Source organism: Haliotis rufescens, unplaced genomic scaffold, assembly GCF_023055435.1.
Source record: "Haliotis rufescens isolate VD_foot unplaced genomic scaffold, xgHalRufe1.0.p SCAF_14, whole genome shotgun sequence".
NCBI lineage: Eukaryota > Metazoa > Mollusca > Gastropoda > Lepetellida > Haliotidae > Haliotis > Haliotis rufescens.
Window position 1 is genome coordinate 25,798,991 of NW_025963824.1, and position 24,252 is coordinate 25,823,242.

At 42.6% G+C, this 24,252-nt stretch overlaps 1 protein-coding gene across 18 annotated transcripts in view; it reads right to left on the minus strand.

Moving 5' to 3' along the window:
- LOC124131250 (MYCBP-associated protein-like) overlaps window positions 1-24,252 on the minus strand; it is a 75,971-nt gene that overhangs the window by 16,227 nt on the left and 35,492 nt on the right. For 12 of the 18 annotated variants that reach the window (XM_046494397.2, XM_046494399.2, XM_046494384.2 and 9 more), the window contains 17 exons: window positions 22,763-22,920; window positions 20,948-21,057; window positions 17,188-17,246; window positions 15,956-16,062; window positions 14,621-14,795; window positions 13,104-13,223; window positions 12,403-12,466; window positions 11,079-11,161; window positions 10,580-10,701; window positions 8,971-9,110; window positions 7,757-7,979; window positions 6,514-6,586; window positions 5,730-5,917; window positions 5,199-5,345; window positions 4,739-4,852; window positions 2,682-2,806; window positions 825-937 (listed from right to left, as the gene is read on the minus strand). In XM_046494397.2, coding sequence (XP_046350353.2) covers window positions 825-937; window positions 2,682-2,806; window positions 4,739-4,852; window positions 5,199-5,345; window positions 5,730-5,917; window positions 6,514-6,586; window positions 7,757-7,979; window positions 8,971-9,110; window positions 10,580-10,701; window positions 11,079-11,161; window positions 12,403-12,466; window positions 13,104-13,223; window positions 14,621-14,795; window positions 15,956-16,062; window positions 17,188-17,246; window positions 20,948-21,057; window positions 22,763-22,920 — 2,121 coding nt within the window. Of the gene's footprint in view, window positions 1-824; window positions 938-2,681; window positions 2,807-4,738; window positions 4,853-5,198; window positions 5,346-5,729; window positions 5,918-6,513; window positions 6,587-7,756; window positions 7,980-8,970; window positions 9,111-10,579; window positions 10,702-11,078; window positions 11,162-12,402; window positions 12,467-13,103; window positions 13,224-14,620; window positions 14,796-15,955; window positions 16,063-17,187; window positions 17,247-20,947; window positions 21,058-22,762; window positions 22,921-23,041; window positions 23,129-24,252 lie in introns of all 18 variants that reach the window. The other 6 variants (XM_046494392.2, XM_046494396.2, XM_046494395.2 and 3 more) reach the window with 2 other exon arrangements.

The following is a 24,252-nucleotide window of genomic DNA, read 5'->3' on the forward strand; positions in this document are numbered from 1 at the left end:
TATTGACCATTTAGATTCCACCTCGCGTATCACTTGCATTTGCTTCAAATGAAATGGCGTCCCCCAGTGAAGATGATCTGATCGATAATCAAGATCTATGTTGTAATAAAACGGATCTTACTTAGCGAAGTGCATCAAATCACATAAGCACCTTGAACATGACAAGATCTAGAAAATATCTGATGATGCTAAGTTGTCGGTACACATGCTTTACAAATCCTGGAATCAATCAAAATCTGCATGGAAGTTTACGAACCAGAGTTCGATTTTGTCTCGCGATTTTGATTGAACTATGCACAGACTCGTTAGTCCAGCCCAAGTATAACTCCATAATTCCAGCATAGTTCGGCAAGGGTGGGAACTGGACTTTTATAGTCAGTTATCTCCCTTGCCTCGGGGAGATGGTGACGTGTATAATACACAACAACATTAACTGAAATTCAAAAACTGAGTTTGAGAATAAGTTGAGTGAAACAGAAGCCAAAGTAAAACAGGTCATGCACGGAATTAAAATGAAAAAATAAAGAATCAAACACAAGGATGAGAATTATAAGCCTGCACCCTCATCACAAATACAGTTGACTAAGGTGTTTGAGGATGATGAAGACAGTGCATGTCCATAGGCTTCTGGCACACCTAAGGGACACAACTCTGCACAGCAAAGTGTGGAGCCTTGACCAACAAGGCGGCGTTTTACTTAGAAATGTGTATGGCATGAAACCGAGATCAAAAGAGAGGAAGGATTAATTGACAATCCAAATAGGATTGAATTTAAAACCATGTAAGATATAATATTGCACAATTCATGATGTTCTTTAACTTACTTAAATCACTTTCTGGAAACTCCTCTATTTCTTTCTCGGGCATCCCCAGGATGTGGCGGACAAACATGGACTGCCCCACAATGCCGTCCACGGCCTCGATCAGATACTCGTACCTGGCACACAAACAACTCACATTTAATTAAAGACATTATACTTTTGTTTGTTTGTTTGTTTGTTGTCTGACGCAGCACTCAACAATATTCCAGCTATATGACGTCGGTCTGTAAATAATCAAGTCTGGACCAAACAATCCAGTGATTTACATCATGAGCATCAGTCTGTGCAGTTGGGATACGATGACATACTTCAACGTCAGCGGGCCTGACCACCCGATCCCGTTATTTGCCTCTCTCGACAAGCATAGTCGCTTCTTGTGGCAAGCATGGGTTGCTGAAGGCCTATTTATGACATGGATCTTCACAGGTAAGACATCATTCTGAATATCATGAGTAGAAAGACTATTTTGTGTCCAGAAAAAGAGTAGTATAAATATTTAAGAAATGCAATATGGTCAAGGGGAGGTAAGTAGCTATTTTTTATCTCCCTTTCTGCCAAAGTCTCATGTTCAGATCCTGTATCTGTGTCATGATATACCCCCCTCCCCCTCCAACTCCACACAGATTATGAATCATTCAAATCATATCTACATCTGTAATTCTTGAAGCATGTCAGATTGATAAGTGGTGACACATGTAACATATTATCTTTTAACAACATCGTTTGACAATATGTCCTCAACAAAGATAATATTACTGCCAAACTGAAATTGCTTTGCAGATAATTTGCATACACTGATACAGAAGGGAAGAGCAGGTGAGCACTAACCTTTTTTAACCATTTTGAAATTTTGAAACAGTGACTGATTATACCAAAAGTTTTGTTTGTTTGTTTGTTGTTTGACGCTGCACTCAGCAATATTCTAGCTATATGACGACAGACTGTAAATAATCAAGTCTGGACTAGACAAGCCAGTGACTGACATCATGAGAATCGATCTACGCAATTGGGATACAATGACATGCATCAACCATGTCAGCGAGCCTGCCCACCCGATCCCGTTAGTCGCCTCTTACGACAAGCAAAGTCGCATCTTGTGGCAAGCACATGACCTACTGATGACCTATTTTTGACCTGGACCATCACGGGTCATAATACCAAAAGTGTACACATAACAACAATATGACTGATTTAGTGTCTATATTTTGGATGGTGAGACTGATCTTAGGACTGCATCATTGCTGACCCACCCATCTTATATAACATTTGTATGACACACCCACACTCCATATTAAATTAACCATCCGTAAATAATGTTCAAATTTCTAACCTGTTCATATGAAGAAATAGAACTGCTTCATTTTTATGCCCCCCCGAATTATGATATATTTTCACGACTTCCCCCCACCCCACCACTCTTTTGCTGTGTCACTTTCTCATCGCACTCCCCCTCTCCCTGGGTCCCTACCATGATTACTGAATGCAAATTATCAATTCCCAAAATGCAAGCTCTATTTTTAAACAACTGTATCTATCCGAGGTACATCAGATCTGTAGATGCACATCAGGTTTGCTTGTATTGGTTGCTAGCTGTTTAATGCCGCACTCAGCAATATTCGAGCTATATGACAACAGTCTGTAAATAATCGAGTCTGGACCAGACAATCCAGTGATTGACATCATGAGCATCGATCCATGCAACTGGGTTACAATGACATGCAATCAACCAAGCAAGCAAGCCTGCGTCTTCATCCATTTAGTTGCCTCTTATAACAAGCATAGGTTGCTGGGGACCTATATCGTTACCCGGAATTCCTACAGGGTTGGACTTCCCCTGCTGACAGCCCCTGTGTCACTCACCCTATCTTGTACAGCTGCTGTTGTATCGGGTGGTTGGGGGTGTATGACATCTTCCCCACAGCTTCGTTAATACGATGCAGGAACGGTTCCTTGTTCTCATCATCTTCATCCAGGTCCATCACCAGCTGCAGCACCAGTGACATACAGGGTTCAAACATGTCAGGCACAGTCTAGAAATTACCGTATTCGACGTAATAAGCGCCCCGCTCTAATAAGCGCCCACGGCGATATTTGCTAATATATTGGTCAGTGAACAATCCCAATTAGCACCCCTGCCGATTGATCAATGTACACAAGACTTATTTATTTATTCGCGTATAATACGCACTCGTGTGCTATATGCACCCTTAATTATGGGCAATTAAATTCTGGGAAAATATATCTGTCGTATATAAACATTTCAGGCTGTCAGCATAAACCACGAAATTAAATTTATCTTTCAATTCTGTTTTTTTTCACCAAAATAATATTCTAATAAGAGCCCCCTATTTCTAATTTTGCAAGCGCCCTGGGCGCTTATTACGTCAAATACGGTAGTTGCCAAAGTTCACTAGCCAGGAGGGCTTGTTTACAAAGAATGTTCCAAGTCTTCATCATACTTTACTAGCCCTACTTCATGGCTACAGCCTACATATCCTGTGTTAACTTTATAGTAGTTTGTGTGTTTTGAGACCATTACACAAAACAGCGGTGAAGCTGCTTGGCACTATATGTTGTCTGACGTTTGTGGTGGTTCTTAGACTTTCACCACATCGCTAATAACACAATTTATTACTTCCCAAGGGTTTCCAATAAACTACGAAATGAAAACAAAATGACAACAGTCTTTGACACTAAGTGACTTGATTCAAAGAAATAAAATTACATTGACTAGAATTTTCAACTAGACAGTCAGGCCAGCTTTGCAGATATGTTACAAGCCCAGTTTAATAGTGAGTGAGTGAATTGGGTTTAACACCGCTTTTAACAGTATTCCAGTTATATCACGGTGTGTCAGCATAATGTGGGAGGAAAGCCCGAAGTGATGCAGGTCTCAGACGTTTACCACTTCGGTGAAACCCACGAGCACGGGTATGGTGCTGACAAACCTAGAAACATAATCGGGGCGAACCGGGATTCGAACCCACAATCATAGGTTTCTGGCGTGCCTAAGGGACGCGACTCTGCACAGCGAATCACGGCGCCTTAGACGACTGGGCCACCTGTGCCCCCCCCCCCCCCCCCCCCCCCCCCCAATTTAATAAGTCAGTGGCATTTGGCTAGAACACTGCAGCAGAATAATCTTCTACTCTTGTATGATACCTCTCTGCATGAAGATCTAAGGACACCTTAAAAGGAGGCTGGTTTAGGCAAAATTCTTGGTTCATGTTAGCAAAGCTTTCAGACCAGCATATCGGATTGCTGTTTTTTTAAAATGAATATGCTCAAGGACATCTGAATGCGAAAAAATAATGCCTCTCTAATAATATATTGAAATGGATTATTCATATATTCACTATGCATCTGCACAAAAAAGGGTTTCTGTGGAGGGTACATTTGTGTTCTGTTGGGGTTTCTTTGGCAGAGATAGAAAGTTTCAAAAGGCATGAACCTGAATGGTTTTAGAAAGCTGACATATGATTGGCTCTAGTACCCATGTATCCTTATTTTTATTCAGTTTACTCAGGGTTTATCTGATGTGATCGTCTATGGATGTGCTGTCAGATCTTGATGCAGAAAGGTATCATATCAAAGTAAAACTTTAGGTTTTAATGAGACTGGTTAGTGGCAGAACATATCATCTCAAGTGCAACAACTGAAGAATGTAATAATAATGGGTACTCATGTTTGAGGTCACAGGTTGACCCACATGTTTGAGGTCCTGAATACAGAAGACACAGATTTGACCCTCATGTTTGAGGTCTGTCACACAGAGGACACAGATTTGACCCTCATGTTTGAGGTCTGTCACACAGAGGACACAGATTTGACCCACATGTTTGAGGTCCTGTAAACCAAGGACACAGATTTGAGCCACATGTTTGAGGTCCTGAACATAGTCATCCCATCTTACTCACATCTTTGAGGTCCTGCACACAGAGGTCCCAGAACTTGCCGACTCTCTCCTCCTCCGGGAACAGCTGCAGGTATATCTGCTTCAGCTCCACCACCGTCTCGTGGCTGTAGTGCATCTACAACACAGGGAGGAGGTCACACAACTACTACAACTACAATGACTGTTCCCCTCTTTGAGGCAGTAAGACACAGCCAAATAGCATGGTACGAAACCTTGTAACCAGTTTCAACAGCTTAACCTTAAGTCTTTGAATGCCATTTGCTACCCGACCGCCCCTCATTCCCAATGAGATGGAATATTAATTCATCAGTTAAGAGCTTGATTTACATTATATTCTTTAAATCCCAAACTTTTTCATCTCAATCTGTAGTCCGTGTTCTTTTATTTGTACACCAAAGGTACTACAGAGAAAGTGTAAGAATATAAAGGTCTGTAGAGTTCAAGGGTACGCTAGCTCCTACCCCCTGGTTGTGTCTCCTGAAGATCTCCTCCTCCGTGATGTAGGCGTCGACGGGCGACTGTGGACGGTCAGGCATCCTGATGGCATCTATCAGCTCATCAAGGATCTGCGTCACCACCTGGTTAGCCTGCTTCGTCTGCAGATCTTTCTGAAAACATAATGACAACATTTGATGAAGTAAGTGCTCAAGGAATTGAATAAGGCACCGGGTGGGTTCTCATTAACGACTAACTCTTCCCCTTTGCTTTCACTGGGTGAAGCTTCTGTATATTTTGGGTGGTCCAGTCATCTAAAGTGCTGCAGAGTTGTGTCCCTTAGGCATGCCAGGAAACCATGATTGTGGTTTGAATACAAGGATCATTCTGATTATGTTTCTAGGTTTGTCAGCAACATAACCATGCTCATGTGTTTTTTTCATCAAAGTGGTAAATGCCTGAGACCCGCACAACTTATGAATTAAAAAACTGAAATACTGTTCAAAGCGTCGTTAAACTTACTGAGTGACTGACTGAACCACCACCAAGGCTCTCACCTCCAGTTCTTGTCTCTGTTTCTGGTAGATGTCCTCCTGCAGTGCCACGCCTCTCAGGGACACGATGAGGTCGGCGCCACCACAGACGACGGGGCGAGTCTCAAATTTCCACTGTTCAGTGAAGACTCCAGCATTGGGCGATTTAAAGACAAACGGGAACTTCATCGTCTCTCCCGGCAGGATTACACCTGAAATAGCATGCATAGTGAAATATCATGCATAGTGAAATAGCATGCATAGTGAAATAGCATGCATAGTGAAATAGCATGCATAGTGTTTGGAATGCTGTGAATGGCTATATTTTTGTATATCATTGACAACACTAGCTTGGAGCTGTTTCCATTTTATGATAATAACATGTAAATGATGTCTCAAATTTCCTTACACAAGCTAACAAACAATATGCAAAAAAACCAAAACAAAACAAAATTTGAAAAGTAACATTGTTAGAAAACAACCCATGAACCAGACTGTTTCCAGAGGTTTTTATACATTTGAAACACGTGTGGGAGAAGGAAAAAAGTATTTCTCCGATTTTTTACATTATTTTTTACACTCATATCAGAAGCAGGCTCTGCTTCCAGTCTGACAACACTTGTCATAATGTCTCACATTCTCCGACCCTAGCCTAAAATGAGATCTTTTAATATGAGCAACTGTGATGTCATGCAATGGACATCATTATCAGAGTTATGTCATGGCGGCCTTAATATTATTATTGACCCTGACTATGGGCAGATTGTTGAGTTAGACTCCACCCGGTGTTATGTGAGTGTCCACTGACCGCTGCTGTTGTTGAAGTAGAACCTCTGCACAGTGGCCTGCACCAACTCAAACGGGTTGTCCTTGGGGAGTTGCTGGAACAAACACAGTACACAAGCTTATACAGGGCAACACGCTTATACAGGGCAACAAGCTTATACAGAGCAACAAGCTTATACAGGGCAACAAGCTTATACAGAGCAACAAGCTTATACAGGGCAACAAGCTTTTCTCAAACATACCGTATTTGACGTAATAAGCACCCACGGCGCTCTCAAAATTAGAAATAGGGGGCTCTTATTAGAATATTATTTTGGTGGAAAAAAAAGTTGAAAGTTAAATTTCATGGTTATGCTGCCTGCCTGAAATGTTTATGTATGACAGATATGTTTTTCCAGAAGATAATTGCCCATAATTAAGGGTGCATATAACACACGAGTGTGTATTATATGCAAATAAATTAGTCTAGTGTACATTGATCAATCGGACCCATATACAAACCCATATTGATGATGATAAAAGATAATATAATTTGAACATAGCAGCATTCGAATAGTTCAAATTTTATACAGTAATATATTTTTACCATCGTTTTTTTCTTCAGGCAGATTGTTCCATTGTTTTCAATGTTTGCCTATAGAAATCTGAGGTGAAGTGGGGTTTTATAGCATGTTCAAGATTGTTGTACTTATATATTAACTTGCATGTGTGTGCCATGCCGCAGTTTAACATAAATACGCCACACAGACACAGTATACTGACTCTGAGCCAACCAGTCCTTGTTTTAGCCCCTTAATGCCAAGTGTCAGGGAGGGTAACAACAAGTACCATCCTTTCACATCTTTTGGTATGACGCGGCCGGGGATTGAACCCACGACCTTCCGCTCTCCAGGCCGACGCTCTACCACTATACTGGAGAGTGCCTAGCAATGTGACATCATAGGAACACATTGCAGCAATTCACGGAAGATGACGCCATCAATTGTTCAGGATGTCTCAAACAATGTGACGTTTCCAACAGCCAACGAAAGTGATGTCTCCATTTGAGATAAGGAAATCCATATTTGTCTACCTTTTCTCAGAATAAAAGACTGTAGGTAAAATAGAGAACAACATACCCACAAGTGGGAATTATGTACCATCTGTCCTTCTTGAACTAATGTTGAAATAGTCTCCCCAACACGCGGAACTTACAAAATGAAGTCACTTGTGACAGATATTCCGTAATTCCTCATAGCTCGTGGGTTATTCTCTAAATGTCATACCTTCCAGTCGTAGTAGATGGATGTGGTTCCATCGTTGATGATCTCCAGGTAGGAAGTGATGCGCTCGCTCGTGTACGACTCAAACGAGATCCGGGCCTGGATGCCAGGCTGGCCGATGAAGCCGTGACTGTCCCCTGTCCAGCGGGCTGGCTGACCAGCGATCTGCAGGGACGGCCCGAACACCGGCTCTGGGTACACATCAGGGTGGTCCTGGAGCGGGTCTCTGGAAGAACAACACAGGAATCTTGTTGGATGCAGCAGCAGGGGATGGATATAGATGGCAGGTGTCATGGCAGCTTGTTTCATCCAGTCTGGACAAGGCTAATAATACACATCACCAGGGCACAATGACATACTATCAGCCATTCACCGACCAGGAGAACATGATCAAATTTAATTGTTATTGAAATCACTATGCATCCCCCACTGACTACTGACCAAAATAATATTGGGGTATGGTTTACTCACTGCTGTCCCTCGTCCTCCTCCCCCAGACCCAGGTAGAAGTCCTCTGACTCAAGTGTCTCCATCCCCCACTGACTACTGACCAAAACAATATTGGGGTATGGTGTACTCACTGCTGTCCCTCGTCCCCCTCCCCCAGACCCAGGTAGAAGTCCTCGGACTCATCTCTCTCCATCCCCCACTGACTACTACAACATGGCTACTGGGGTGTGGTGTACTCACTGCTGTCCCTCGTCCCCCAGACCCAGGTAGCAGTCCTCGGACTCATCTCTCTCCATCCCCCACTGACTACTACAACAAGGCTACTGGGGTGTGGTGTACTCACTGCTGACCCTCGTCCCCCTCCCCCAGGCCCAGGTAGATGTCCTCTGACTCATCTCTCTCCATCCCCCACTGACTACTACAACATGGCTACTGGGGTGTGGTGTACTCACTGCTGTCCCTCGTCCCCCTCCCCCAGACCCAGGTAGCAGTCCTCGGACTCATCTCTCTCCATCCACCACTGACTACTACAACATGGCTACTGGGGTGTGGTGTACTCACTGCTGTCCCTCGTCCCCCAGACCCAGGTAGCGGTCCTCCGACTCATCTCTCTCCATCCACCACTGACTACTACAACATGGCTACTGGGGTGTGGTGTACTCACTGCTGTCCCTCGTCCCCCAGACCCAGGTAGCGGTCCTCTGACTCATCTCTCTCCATCCCCCACTGACTACTACAACATGGCTACTGGGGTGTGGTGTACTCACTGCGGTCCCTTGTCCCCCTCTCCCAGACCCAGGTAGCGGTCCTCCGACTCAAGTCTCTCCGTCAGCCCAGAGTCCGACTCTATCTCCGCCCTGCCCCTGAACGGGTCGTTTGTGCCGATCACCTCCAGCTGGTCAAAATCCTGGAAGAGAAATTTGAGGATTGTATGGATGATTCTGATTACATACTAGCTGGTATGGCTTCTAATGCTATAAGATGTCGGCAACACTTAAAGAAGCTTCAGGCATTACCACTGCCTAATTATTTTGTCTAAACAACATTGTATAAACAAAACTGTATAAACAACATTGTCTGACAATGTAGGTATAACCTGCATGGGATAATGGAGGTATAACCAGTGTCTGACAATGTAGGTATAACCAGTGTCTGACAATGTAGGTATAACCAGTGTGTGATAATGTAGGTATAACCTGCATGTGACAATGTAGGTATAACCAATATCTGACAATGTAGGTATAATCTACGTGTGATAATGTAGGTATAACCAGTGTCTGACAATGTAGGCATAACCAAAATCGGCTGATGTAGGCTATCTCAGATAAAAATCACTAGGAAAGACTTGGAAAATACAGAAAACCTACTCAACTGGGAATTACACATTATCTGTCTCTCTGTATTGATGCTATACATTCTCATCGCGATATAGCTGCAATATTGCCGATACGATGTAAAACTATAACTCACTCACTCACTCACTAATGCTATACCTTAATCTAAGGTAATATTCTCACCAAGACTTGGAACTTAGAAAATGAAGTCACTCGGGAAAGATAATCTGTACTTCCTTGTATCTCCCTCGACTTACCATACTGACTGCATCAAGGTATACTCAACGGCAAAAGTTCTTGTGACACATAAAACACAACGAGGATCGGTCAAACAATTCTATTGCCGTGTATAGAATTATATAACATAGAAACAACAATGTCTGAGGGTATTGTAAAGAACAACATTCCATATAAGGAGCACTCCTACCATATGCAAATGAGTCATGTCACCAGAGAGCAACATTCCATATAAGGAGCACTCCTGCCATATGCAAATGAGTCATGTCACCAGAGAGCAACATTCCATATAAGGAGCACTCCTACCATATGCAAATGAGTCATGTCACAAGAGAGCAACATTCCATATAAGGAGCACTCCTACCATATGCAAATGAGTCATGTCACCAGAGAGCAACAGTCCATATAAGGAGCGCTCCTACCATATGCAAATGAGTCATGTCACCAGAGAGCAACATTCCATATAAGGAGCACTCCTACCATATGCAAATGAGTCATGTCTACAGAGAGCGTTCAGGGTGAGTTCACAAATATAAAAATCCATGTCACAATAACTTTTGCCTTTGAGTATAGATCTCATTGTCACACACAAACATATTCCCGAAAATCGTTCTTTATAAATTGTGAACTATGTTAAATAAAGTTGTTACATATGGGCTGTACAGGATTTTACAAGCTGAATGTTTGTGTACAGCCCTCAAATCCTTCAGTTTGTAAAATCCCCTTCATGAATATAGTGACACATGTAACTCAGAGTATCAAATCAGCGAACAACAAGGTGTTTCTTCAGTTGGGCAGGACTCACGGGTTGATGAGGGTCGAGTTCATCGATGACGGACTGCAGCTGCCTCTTCCGCTTCTCGTAGAAGGGGGCTTTGTGCCAGGGGTAGAACACGGGGACCGTGTAGTTGGGGCTCCAGGGACAGCCTGCAACACAGGGGGGAGGGAGGGGTAACGCTGCTCTCTACAGGACTCCCAACTCATAGCTATACAACTGTGGTCTATATATTATCAAGGGAAGCAACTCTGCATGGTCATGGTGCTGACAAATCAAGGATCAACATGGTGAATCTGTGATTCTTACCCATGACCAGCGGATCCTTGTGGTCAAGGGAGACAACTCTGCACATCTAGTGTAGCATTTGCATACTGTCCTTCCATGAACCAGTAGATATGACCATGTCATCAAGGTCGGACAACTTGCATAACATTTCAAGAGATATATTTTTCTTGATCCAAAGTGATAATGCAAACAAGCATTTTCTTGCCAGATTTGAAGACTTCTTAAAGAACAACGACTTTACCTTTTTCCTTCCTAACAGTCTGAGGGAGTCCTACATGCTCCACGGGAACTGGGTAACCTTTCTCTGTCTGGGTCAAGGTCATACTGAAGGAGAAAAGGTAGTTTAATGTAAAATCAGGACTAAGAAAGAAATGTAATTCAGCATATACATATGTACTCCGACGACCCTTTGAATTTGTTTGACACAGCTGGGACAAGTTTATGTGCGTGACATGTCTGTCCTTGACTGTTCTATTATTATACACTAACAGTGTTTGATCAAGCATAAGAGCAAAAGGCCCCTTGTCATTACAAAATGTTAAGATTAAAATACACAGGTGGTCCCTCCCATACCACAGCAGTCAGTCATTTCTGCCACTTGTTCCAAGCCCGAGGCTAGTGAAATTATGTTCCGTCCCATATGCTCAGCTAATAATAGTTCATGTAACAAGTATATAACAATCAATTCAAATAATGCCAATGGACAATTTCATGCCAGTAGAATCAGCCTTCAAAAGCAAACAACCTGAAAGACAACAGAACCATGTCAATCTCTACCACTGCACTAAGCATACCCAGATGATGAGGGCCCATTTTGACCCACTGCCAATGTCAAACATTGAATGTTGCTGAAAACTTTGAAATGTTGGTGAGAAAATTACCAGATATATTCAAATGGCTGACAACTATCTTGTTTTCTTTCTTACACTTGCAAGTTGCAGACTTCTGACAGGAAGAATTACTAAGACTAACATGGGTTCGATTTTGTAAACTTCAAACCAGAATCTTACAAGAAAGCAGTGTTATCACTATCCTGAGCATTGGGGCACATTAGAATTTTGTTTGTTCATATAGTAGTGAATATAAACTATATAATAGAGTTCCACAAAGCCTTAGGAAGAGATAGGCACTTGGGCTGCTTTATGTCATCAGAAAAAAATGATTCAATGTAAAATTAATACACACAAAAGGCCCCTTCTTTGGAAAAACTTACTCTTGATAAGCTAAATTCTGAGAAATTTTTCCCCATTGCAGACACTATGCAATACATAAAATAATATGAATCAAGGGCCGTAACTCTGTAAAAAAGTAATCTACAGGACCATTTTTTGAACTCAGTCTTGAAAGTATCTCTAAAATAAGCAAGCAAACTTTTATTCATGTAACTTCAGTAGTTTCTGAGAAATCTTGTCCCCATTTCACACGGTATGCACTAAGTTGAAAAGCATGGAACAAGGGCCACAACTCTGAAAAGAATTAATTTCTTATGAATGCATGTGATAACTTTGATGAAAAGCAGTTGTATATATAGTTATATTCATAGTCTGTGTAGCAGGTGAACTCACTGTATTCCAACCGTTTCATCCCCGAACCTCTCCTGCTGCTTCCAGTACTCACTCCCCACTCGGTCTGCAATAAAATCATCATCATCATCATCATCATCATTGACCCGTGAAGATCCGGGGTAGAATAGGTCTTCAGCAACCCATGCTTGCCGTAACAGGCGACTATGCTTGCCTTAAGATCATCATCATCATCATCATTGACCCGTGAAGATCCGGGGTAGAATAGGTCTTCAGCAACCCATGCTTGCCATAACAGGCGACTATGCTTGCCTGAAGAGGCGACTAACAGGATCGGGAGGTCAGGCTCGCTCATCGTATCCCAATTGTGTGGATCGATGCTCATGGTGTCAATCACTGGATTGTCTGGTCCAGACTTGATTATTTACAGGCCGCCGTCATATAAGTGGAATAATGCTGAGTGCGGCATTAAACAACAAACCAACAAACAAAACATCACAATTTACATCATCACATCATTATTTACATCATCATCATGAGCATCAGCATCAGCAGCATTACTATTATTTACATTATCCTCAGCGCCTGATCTCAGCACTATGTCAGTTTTAGTCAGTGTTGAAGTACTGGAGTTAAGATTGTCCTAGCACTAAAACAGCTTCATGGAACAGTCCCAGGTGAGGATGCGTAGCATGCATGCAAGTGCCTGGGTCCTACAGCATCCCATAAAGAGGAAGACTTACACCCCTTGCCGTAGTCCATGGTGGGGATGGTCCTGTCGATGATGTGTCTCTGTTCCTGGATGCTGCGGAAGTTGTCTGCCTGGTTCATGGCCAGGTCCTCCGGAGACTTCTGCAACAGCTCTGTAAGCAAAGACTGGTTATGTATACAGTAGAACCTGGATATAACGAACTACAAGGGACCAGAGAAATCAGTTCGTTATATCCGTTGTTCGTTATACACATTTTGCTCGGAAACGTCTGCCATCTTGGATAAGACAAAACACAATTGCAGTGTTACACGTGAAATCTTCATGGCCTAATTTCACTGCGATTTCGTCAGCTTTGGTCTTTCTTGGTTTTTATGCCAGCATCAACAGCATTAATAATTCTCAATTTCGTGTCTAAACTGATAGCTTTCCTCTTATTATTGATGATAGCATATGCAAGTGAACTGACACTTGGACACATCTCGTAAAATGCATATGTTTAATGTTTGTTTTACAGACAAGATTACATGTACAAGTAAGATTAACACAATGCAAATTTAACAAGGTTGGTCCGTCACAGCTGATTGTGTTGATTCGCCACTGATTGCGTACAGCCACTTGTCAGTGACACTTGACACTGAGTGAGATTTCTCAGTTCGCTATACACTCACTACTTAGTGATAGATGGGCTTGTCGGTGATCAGATATCAGTTCGCTGTATCCGTTAGTTCGCTGTAGAGAGTTCGTTATATACGTAAATTTTGTATGATATTATATAGGAGATAAATCAGGGATTTTTTAACAGTTCGTTGTATCTGTTTGTTCGCTATATCCATGTTCGTTATATCCGTGTTCTACTGTATATATCACAGGAACATATATCATGTATACCCTGGACACACCTGAGCCTACTCCAGACATACAGTATTAGACCCAGCAGTGCATGTGTGCATATATGGGCTGTTATATGTTAATTTTACTTGTCTTATGACTAGGGCTGGACGATACACCAACTGTGTGATCTGATACACATCACGATACTTGCATGTGCTCTCATCTGGGGTACGTAAGCCATCTTTTTCATAGACAGGATGGCCAAATATCTGGCACACTGATAATTTACAGTTGGCAGTGTCAAGTGAGGCACACTACCAGTGTAGAAACTAACAGTTTTCGTCCACTAGTCCTTATAATGATAACATATAGCAAAATCCTTAAAAATGGCAAATGTCTACTAGTCCTTATAATACCTTTACCATTGGGCAGTTTGGCAAGGACTACAGGACTAGCGCCAGTTTCTAACAATGACTACTAATGAGTGTTTAGTGTTATTAAAGCAAACATTTAAGGTCATAATCGATATTTTTCACTTTGTACGACTGTGATCGATACTTGTATCGAGAAGTAAAACATAGTGATCCACTGATACATCAGTGTATCGTCCCACAGCTACTTCTGACAAATGTTAATTTCGGTTTAGTATGAACTGTAACAGGTTAACCTGACTGGTCCGACAGGGACTTGACTAGACACAGGCTTGGGGCAACTCACTTGAGATGTATCCCTGTTGTCTCTTCCTCTCTATCATCCTCAGCTGCCAGTTCTTCAGAGCGTTGTTCTCGTCCGCCTGAGCCCGGATGTTGTCTTTCATCATCTTCCTCTTCTTCTCATACTTGAGAGTCGGAGCTGGGGGCTGGGTGTCCAGCTCGCGGGGGCTCGGGATGTCCTGCCGTTAGTAGTGTCACAGTGAGTTGGGCTAATACAGCTGTCAATTGTACTTTATTTATATCACTATCAGTGGGAGGGAACCTGAGTCATCTAGCACCCATACTGACACTGATTCCCAATCAGAGTGTGCCATGGCTAACAAAGCCAGAGCTCCAGATAAGCTGTGTATCTGCGTAAAATACGCATCGGAAATGCAGAAATACGCAGTAAAATAAAATCCAAGCGTATCAAATACGCAACCAACATTACAGATACGCTACAAAAATAAAACTTGTGTGTATCATTAAAATATTGTGAAGTAACCCTGCGTATAGGATTAGCAAATCAGCAACTTATACTGGATTGTCTGGTCCAGACTTGATTATTTACAGAAAGCCATCATATAGCTGGAATATTGCTGAGTGCGGCGTTAAAGGGCAAGTTCACACGGAAATGAACCTATTTTTCTTGTACTTTTTCCACATTAAAAGTGTTAACCTAGAAGTGTCATAGACCAAAATATAAAAATATCACAATTAATTAACATATTTTTCCCATCAAAACGATTTATATTTTTCAAATTTACCAAGTGTTCTATTTCCACAACAAAAACACCATGGCTTATGCCCCTTGCAATATGACGTCATTGGTGCCAATTGATAAACATTATGACGTCATTATGCTTTGTTAGAGCCGCTTCACGTGGTGTAGGTTCAGGTGTGTGATTCTAGCGTCTCAGATGCCAGCCAGCATAGTGTTATGCTGAGTCACCACTGCGCCGGAGTGTGTCGTAGGCCATGTTGTTTTACCGAAAAACTGGTACTTGATATCTTTTGCGTTGAGAATAGACAGGGACCCAGTTGAATTGGCACCAATTACGTCATAATCTAAGGGGGATAACTCAGGCCTGTTTAGCTCGAAAAACGAAGGCCTCATAACGGCATATCATTTTCACACTATTGTGAGCTTCCTACTTTCACTGTGAAAAAAATGAGTGTATATTTTCAAACACAGATACTAATTTATTCTAAAATTGCATTTTGTTTAGAAAAAGAAAGAAAATGATTTTTGCGTGTACACTTCCCCTTTAAACAACAAACAGGGGATGGAACCAGAGACCTTCCACTCTGATTTTGGAAGCAGAAAGACCATGTTCATCAAGGAGACACAGCTACTTACAATGAGGTCGCCCTTCTTGACAGCTTGCCGGTGGAAGTCGTTGTAGCTTCCCAGAATGCTGTGCTGTATAACACTGCCGTCAGGGTTGTAACGGGGTCCGGCAAACCCTTCACGGAAAACACACAAAAACAAACAAATGTCAGATGTTTGTCAAATTCATTGGAATGTTGTACCACAGGGACATCTATTCCATGTCCTCTATAAGACAGTTTGCTCTAGTTGCATGTGGAATCCCTACTGGTGCCGCCCCCATGGTATTTGAATCCCTTGAATACCATGGGGGCGGGCACCAGTAGGTAGACCCCTAAATCTTTAACTGTGAACACGAGGGCAATGTGAAGGAGAAACTGCTTCTTCCAGGGATTACCGTATTCGACGTCCTGCTCTGATAAGTGCCCATGTTTGAAACACCAAGTACAAATTCATAAATACAGAAATATTAGTAACTCCTCATTGGAAGTTTTACAATGATTGTAACACTTGTAGGTGGTTTTACAATCAATCATTGTAAGCCCTCATAGGAGGGTTTACATACAATCATTGTTAACCAGACAACAAGGGATTACATTGAAACTAATGCGAGTGAGTGAGTGAGTTGGATTTAATGCCGCTTTTAAAAGTATTCCAGTCACCATATTCAACGTAATAAGCGCCCAGGGCACTCTCAAAATTAGAAATATAGGGGTTGCTTAATAGAATATTATTTTGAGTTAAAAGATTGTAAATTTCGTGGTTTATGCTAACAGCCTGAAATGTTTACATACGACAGATATAATTTTCAAGAATTTATTTGCCAATAATTAAGGGTGATATAACACACGAGTGCGTATTATACACGAATAAATAAGTCTTGTGTACATTGATCAATCAGAAGGGGTGCTAATTGGGATTGTTCACTAGCCAATATATTAGCAAATATCGCCTTTGGCGCTTATTAGAGCGGGGCGCTTATTACGTCGAATACGGTATATCAGCTTAATGTGGGAGGAAAGCCCGAAGTGATGCAGGTCTCAGATGTATACCACGTTTACATCACCTTAGACGACTGGGCCACCTGTGCCCCCTAAACTAATGCACTCTGTGGGGGAGTTCCAAAACACCTCCTGGGGTGACACAAACACGTGGGAGGTTTATAACACTAGGATATTGACCTCCTGGTATTTATGCTTAACTTCTTCCACTGACAATGTTTATGCCAGTTATGTAGCTGTCACAGGAACGACCTTACACACCTGAGTAGTCGATGGGTTTGACCGGAGCATCAGGTGGCGCTGGCTTAGCTACAGTCACACTGCAAACAGAAACAACAACAATAATTAATGGATATATATGTCATGTGCTGCAGGCCATCCGTTGATGCATGCTCATAGCGCTGGCACCACTATTTCTCAATGGATCAAGGCGCACTCGATTTTTCATACGACTATAATAAATTCATGTTCAATGGTGAAAATTTGAAAGTCCAAACTCTAAAAAATCAGACCTTTTACTCTGATAAGATACTTCTCTATGCGATGATCTGAGGACAGTTCCAGTGTTTGACAGTAACAATACAATGCTAATTTAAGTGTTGACACCTCTTTCAACAAAATAATCTTTGCACTATGAATATTGTCAGTGTTAGAGTATGGGATTTATTTCAACAGTACTGTTGCAATCAGTTTGCTGAACGGAACCCTTGGCTTCTCTAAGAATAATAAATCTTAGCGCTTTGACAATCAGAGGTCTGTGTTAGAGTATGGGATTTACTTCAACAATACTGTTGCAATCAGTTTGCTGAACGGAAGCCTTGGCCTCTATTATATGAAAGCAATCTTAGCGCTGTGACAATCAGAGGTCTGTGTTAGAGTATGGGATTTACTTCAACAATACTGTTGCAATCAGTTTGCTGAACGGAAGCCTTGGCCTCTATTATATGAAAGCAATCTTAGCGCTGTGACTATCAGAAGTCTGTGTTAGAGTATGGGATTTACTTCAACAATACTGTTGCAATCAGTTTGCTGAACGGAAGCCTTGGCCTCTGTTATATGAAAGCAATCTTAGCGCTGTGACAATCAGAGGTCTGTGTTAGAGTATGGGATTTACTTCAACAATACTGTTGCAATCAGTTTGCTGAACGGAAGCCTTGGCCTCTATTATATGAAAGCAATCTTAGCGCTGTGACTATCAGAAGTCTGTGTTAGAGTATGGGATTTACTTCAACAATACTGTTGCAATCAGTTTGCTGAACGGAAGCCTTGGCCTCTATTATATGAAAGCAATCTTAGCGCTGTGACAATCAGAGGTCTGTGTTAGAGTATGGGATTTACTTCAACAATACTGTTGCAATCAGTTTGCTGAACGGAAGCCTTGGCCTCTATTATATGAAAGCAATCTTAGCGCTGTGACAATCAGAGGTCTGTGTTAGAGTATGGGATTTACTTCAACAATACTGTTGCAATCAGTTTGCTGAACGGAAGCCTTGGCCTCTATTATATGAAAGCAATCTTAGCGCTGTGACTATCAGAAGTCTGTGTTAGAGTATGGGATTTACTTCAACAATACTGTTGCAATCAGTTTGCTGAACGGAAGCCTTGGCCTCTATGAAAGCAATCTTAGCGCTGTGACTATCAGAGGTCTGTGTTAGAGTATGGCAACAGCAGTAAGGCAACACTTTTTTTATTTCACATGTAAGTTTACGAATGCCAACTATTAGAGAGTAAGTGGAGCTTGAACAATGATTTTATTTCTATCCCCATATGTCAGCATGATGTGAGATAAAAGCCTACAGTAGACTTTTACCAGAGTCGGGGCCACCGGTAGAGTGCTGGCAGACCATGGATCATTAATGGGAGTGAACCTACAAGGGCAAGTTCCTCTCAGCGATAGTATAGAGAGCTCCACCACCAGTCAAAATTCCCCACTGTGATAGGTGGCCCCAAACATGCTTGGAGTTGAACTCGCAACCGAATGACCGTTATGTTAACAAACAAGTGACGACTGTCGTGACGCTGAATACACTTACTGCTGATAAATTACTTCCTTTGTTTGTCAATTTGAATTTCTTTTTAATTAAAAATATCATCTTTAATTGATATAGTAAGAATGTAAGGGAGAAGTTGGTTGATTTTCCGTTTGTCTGCAATCTCGAACCAATCTGATTATTAAAACAACAAAGTAAATTCATCTGGAAAACATGGTCAGTCGTTAACCTTTTCAAAATGAAATATGATTCCCAAAGACATAAACAAAAGTATAAATGTTACTTCATATGGGGATAGAGGGCAAATTTCAAGGTTCTTGTAATGGCCGCACACACACTGGTGGCAGCGATGTTACCGAGAGTGAAAGGAGCTTGCTACAAGGGATTCTAAGGGAGACAACTCTGTGAATTGCAGGACCTCGTTCAAGTGAGCCACCTGTTCATCCACTTCTAAACGTCAGGCTTGCTATCTAACTCTTGCATGGAACGTTCCTAAGGACCAATATATCTGTTTAACAGTGGAGTCATAAAACTATTTAAAAAATGTTTACTTAGACTGATTATCTAAATTTATTCTCAAATAATGAATTTGAAATTTGTACTGTATTTGTTTCAATGAAAGCAAAACAAGAAAAAATATGTTCTTATATTTATCTTTTATCCAAGTGACACTCAACAAACAAAACCTATTCAAACATTCAATATATTTTTCATTCGAAGAAAGTAAACATGTGTAATGCAATGCACTTTGAGCATTAAATCTTATCTCTGTTTACTTATTTGTATTAGACGGACATGCATTTAAGTTCTGTCAAGATTATTGAATTTTTCATTACAAGATTTACTTAAGTTTTTTCACAATGCAGTCTCTACAGATTAGACACCACAACAGGAGGGTTGACATGACTTCACAGTCGCACTGAGGGAAATCCTGGGAATACATATACTTGAGTGAATGTCAGTTACAGAGTGAGTGACTGTGTGAGGGGGATAGTGAGTGAGTGAGTGTGTGGGGAGTGGTTGCGTGACACCTCTGCAGGAAGGTTGACATGACTTCACAGTCGCACTGAGGGAAATCCTGGGTATAGGTCCCTTATGCATATGAGTGAGTGAGTGAGTGAGTGAGTGAGTGAGTGAGTGAGTGAGTGAGTGAGTGTGTGGGTGGGTGGGTGGGTGAGTGAGTGAGTGAGTGAGTGAGTGAGTGAGTGAGTGAGTGAGTGAGTGAGAGAGTGAGTGAGTGAGTGAGTTTGTGGTTAAGTAAGTGGTTGCGTTGCAATAAGAGAATGACATCTTCCCGAAACAACTGATTATAAAAGTCCAGTTTCCACCCTTGCCGAAATAAGCTGGAATTATGGAGTCATATTTTGGCTGGACTTTTGACTTCGGTCGTTTGCAGGATTTGCAGAGCATCTGCACCATTAACTGGACGTCGACAAATATTTTCCAAATCTTATCATGTTTTAATCCAGGTGCTCAAGTGATTTGATGCACTTTGCGAGGTAAGACCTGATTTATTACAATAAAGATCTTGAATAACGATCACATCGTCTTGACTGGGTTACGCTATTTTGATTGAAGCAAATGCATGTGAAATGAGACGTGGAATCTGATTGGTCAATAGGAGCGACACAAAAGGGACACTACTCGTAACAGTCACTGCAGGCACTACGCTCAAGCCATGGAATTCAGGCCTAGTTCAGCAAGGTGGAAACTGGATTTTTATAGTCAGATAACTCCCTTGCCTTGGAAAGATGGTCTGGAGCAGACAATCCAGTGATTGACATGAGCATCAATCCACGCAACTGGGATACGATGACATGTATCAACCAAGTGAGCGAGCCTGACCACCTGATCCCTTTAGTCGCCTCTTACGACAAGCATAGTCGCCTTTAGGGTAAGCATGGGTTGCTGAAGACCTAATCTACCCCGGATCTTCACGGGTCCCCAAGGAGTGTGCATGTAATGACTAAAATAATGTTGTCTTAAGTCGGTAGCTATGCTGGTGATACATAGACAGGTCTTCTACCTACATTTTAGGCCTGGGTTTCTCGAGTTCAGCAGGTGGCTTCAGTTTTCGAACTGTAACTGTTGATGGGACAGGTGTCTTCTTGCGCTCAGCTGGAGGACGAGGTTCATGGATCTGATAAAATACATGGAGCTTTATAGTTTTTCACCAAAGTTGACTCTCTGACAGTGGGGTGCTTCAGTTGGTGTTGATTTTGCACTCAGCAAACAATTTTTCGGTTTTGAATCGGCCAATTTTTATTTTGATTTGAGTTGAAAATGATGGAGGTGAATTCTCAGTGAAACATTCACAACATTCAGCTTGCAACAGTCTGAACAATGCAGCACAGATTTCATTGGTATGTTAGCAAATTACCGTCCCTGTTTACCCTTAAATGACACACAACCCCATAACCCTCACTACATGACCCAAAGATACCTTTGAGCCACCTGACTGACCATCAGATACCTCTTATCTTAATGACCCACCCATCCCTTTACCCCCTTTCCCAACATTATGCCACCCTACCCCAACTGACCACCAGTCCCCTTCCCTCCTTCCCGACATCCTGACACCCTTACCCCAACTGACCACCAATTCCCTTCCCTCCTTCCCAACATCCTGACACCCTTACCCCAACTGACCACCAATCCCCTTCCCTCCTTCCCAACATCTTGACACCCTTACCCCAACTGACCACCAATTCCCTTCCCTCCTTCCCGACATCCTGGCACCCTTACCCCAACTGACCACCAATTCCCTTCCCTCCTTCCCGACATCCTGGCACCATACCCCAACTGACCACCAATTCCCTTCCCTCCTTCCCAACATCCTGACACCCTTACCCCAACTGACCACCAGCACCCTTCCCTTCTTCCCAACATCCTGACACCCTTACCCCAACTGACCACCAGTCCCCTTCCCTCCTTCCCGACATCCTGACACCCTTACCCCAACTGACCACCAGTCCCCTTCCCTCCTTCCCTCCATCCTGACACCCTTACCCCAACTGACTACCAATCCCCTTCCCTTCTTCCCGACATCCTGACACCCTTACCCCAACTGACCACCAGTCCCCTTCCCTCCTTCCCTCCATCCTGACACCCTTACCCCAACTGACCACCAATCCCCTTCCCTTCTTCCCAACATCCTGACACCCTTACCCCAACTGACCACCAGTCCCCTTCCCTCCTTCCCGACATCCTGACACCCTTACCCCAACTGACCACCAGTCCCCTTCCCTCCTTCCCTCCATCCTGGCACCCTTACCCCAACTGACCACCAATCCCCTTCCCTTCTTCCCAACATCCTGACACCCTTACCCCAACTGACCACCAATTCCCTTCCCTCCTTCTTGACATCCTGACACCCTTACCCCAACTGACCACCAATTCCCTTCCCTCCTTCTTGACATCCTGACACCCTTACCCCAACTGACCACCAGCACCCTTCCCTTCTTCCCAACATCCTGACACCCTTACCCCAACTGACCACCAGTCCCCTTCCCTCCTTCCCGACATCCTTACCCCAACTGACTACCAATCCCCTTCCCTTCTTCCCAACATCCTGACACCCTTACCCCAACTGACCACCAATCCCCTTCCCTTCTTCCCAACATCCTGACACCCTTACCCCAACTGACCACCAGTCCCCTTCCCTCCTTCCCAACATCCTGACACCCTTACCCCAACTGACCACCAGCCCCCTTCCCTCCTTCCCAACATCCTGACACCCTTACCCCAACTGACCACCAGCACCCTTCCCAACATCCTGACACCCTCACCCCAACTGACCATCAATCCCCTTCCCTCTTTCCCGACATCCTGACAGTTTGACCCACCTTCTGCAGATCATCATCCTTGATCTGTAGTTTCTCGATCTCCTCATTCCAGATGACGTTGCGTGATGGTGGTCGGTTCTCACTGTTCTCCTCCTGTGAAGGTGTTGCCGACTTCTCCGGAGTATCTCTCCTTTTCCCATCTCTCTTACTCAGGCGATCTGTAACCAAAGGAAACAAGAGTAAGTTTTGGGTTATTTCAAAGCAGACTTGGTAAAAACAAAACAAAGGAAAGATACTATGACATTTTTCAAAAAAACATCATTTTGAAACATGACTTACGTGAGGTCGAGTGAACAGATAATCTCCGGTTTCCTTGGCGACTAACTCGTCTCCCGGACATTATACCAACCAATTAGGTCTCGCCTACTGACACAGACATAGCAACAGATATAATACCAACCAATCAAGTTTCATCAACTGCCCCAGACAGAGCAACAGACATTTACCAACCAATCAAGTCTCATCTTCTACACAGACATAGCAACAGACATTATACCAACCAATCAAGTCTCATCTTCTACACAGACATAGCAACAGACATTATACCAACCAATCAAGTCTCATCATTTGCACAGAAATAGCAACAGATATTATAACAACCAATCAAGTCTCATCTACTGACACAGACATAGTAACAGAAATTACACCAAACAATCAAGTCCCATCTATTGACACAGACATAGTAACAGATATTATACCAACCAATCAAGTCTCATCTTCTACACAGACATAGCAACAGATATTATAACAACCAATCAAGTCTCATCTACTGACACAGACATAGTAACAGAAATTACACCAACCAATCAAGTCCCATCTATTGACACAGACATAGTAACAGATATTACACCAACCAATCAGGTCCCATCTACTGGCACACACATAGCAACAGATAATATAACAACCAATCAAGTCTCGCCTACTGACACAGACATAGCAACAGATATTATAACAACCAATCAGGTCCCATTTAATGACACACACATAGCAAGAGATATTATACCAACCAATCAGGTCTCATCTACTGACACAGACTTAGCAACAGATATTATACCAACCAATCAGGTCCCATCTATTGACACAGACATAGCAACAGATATTATACCAACCAATCAGGTCCCATCTAATGACACACACATAGCAACAGATATTATACCAACCAATCAGGTCTCATCTACTGACACAGACATAGTAACAGATATTACACCAACCAATCAGGTCTCATCTACTGACACAGACATAGTAACAGATATTACACTAACCAATCAGGTCCCATCTACTGGCACACACATAGATGGGACTGGCACACACATAGCAACAGATATTATGCCAACCAATCAAGTCTCATCTATTGACACAGACATAGTAACAGATATTACACCAACCAATCATGTCTCATCTACTGACACAGACATAGTAACAGATATTACACCAACCAATCATGTCTCATCTACTGACACAGACATAGTAACAGATATTACACTAACCAA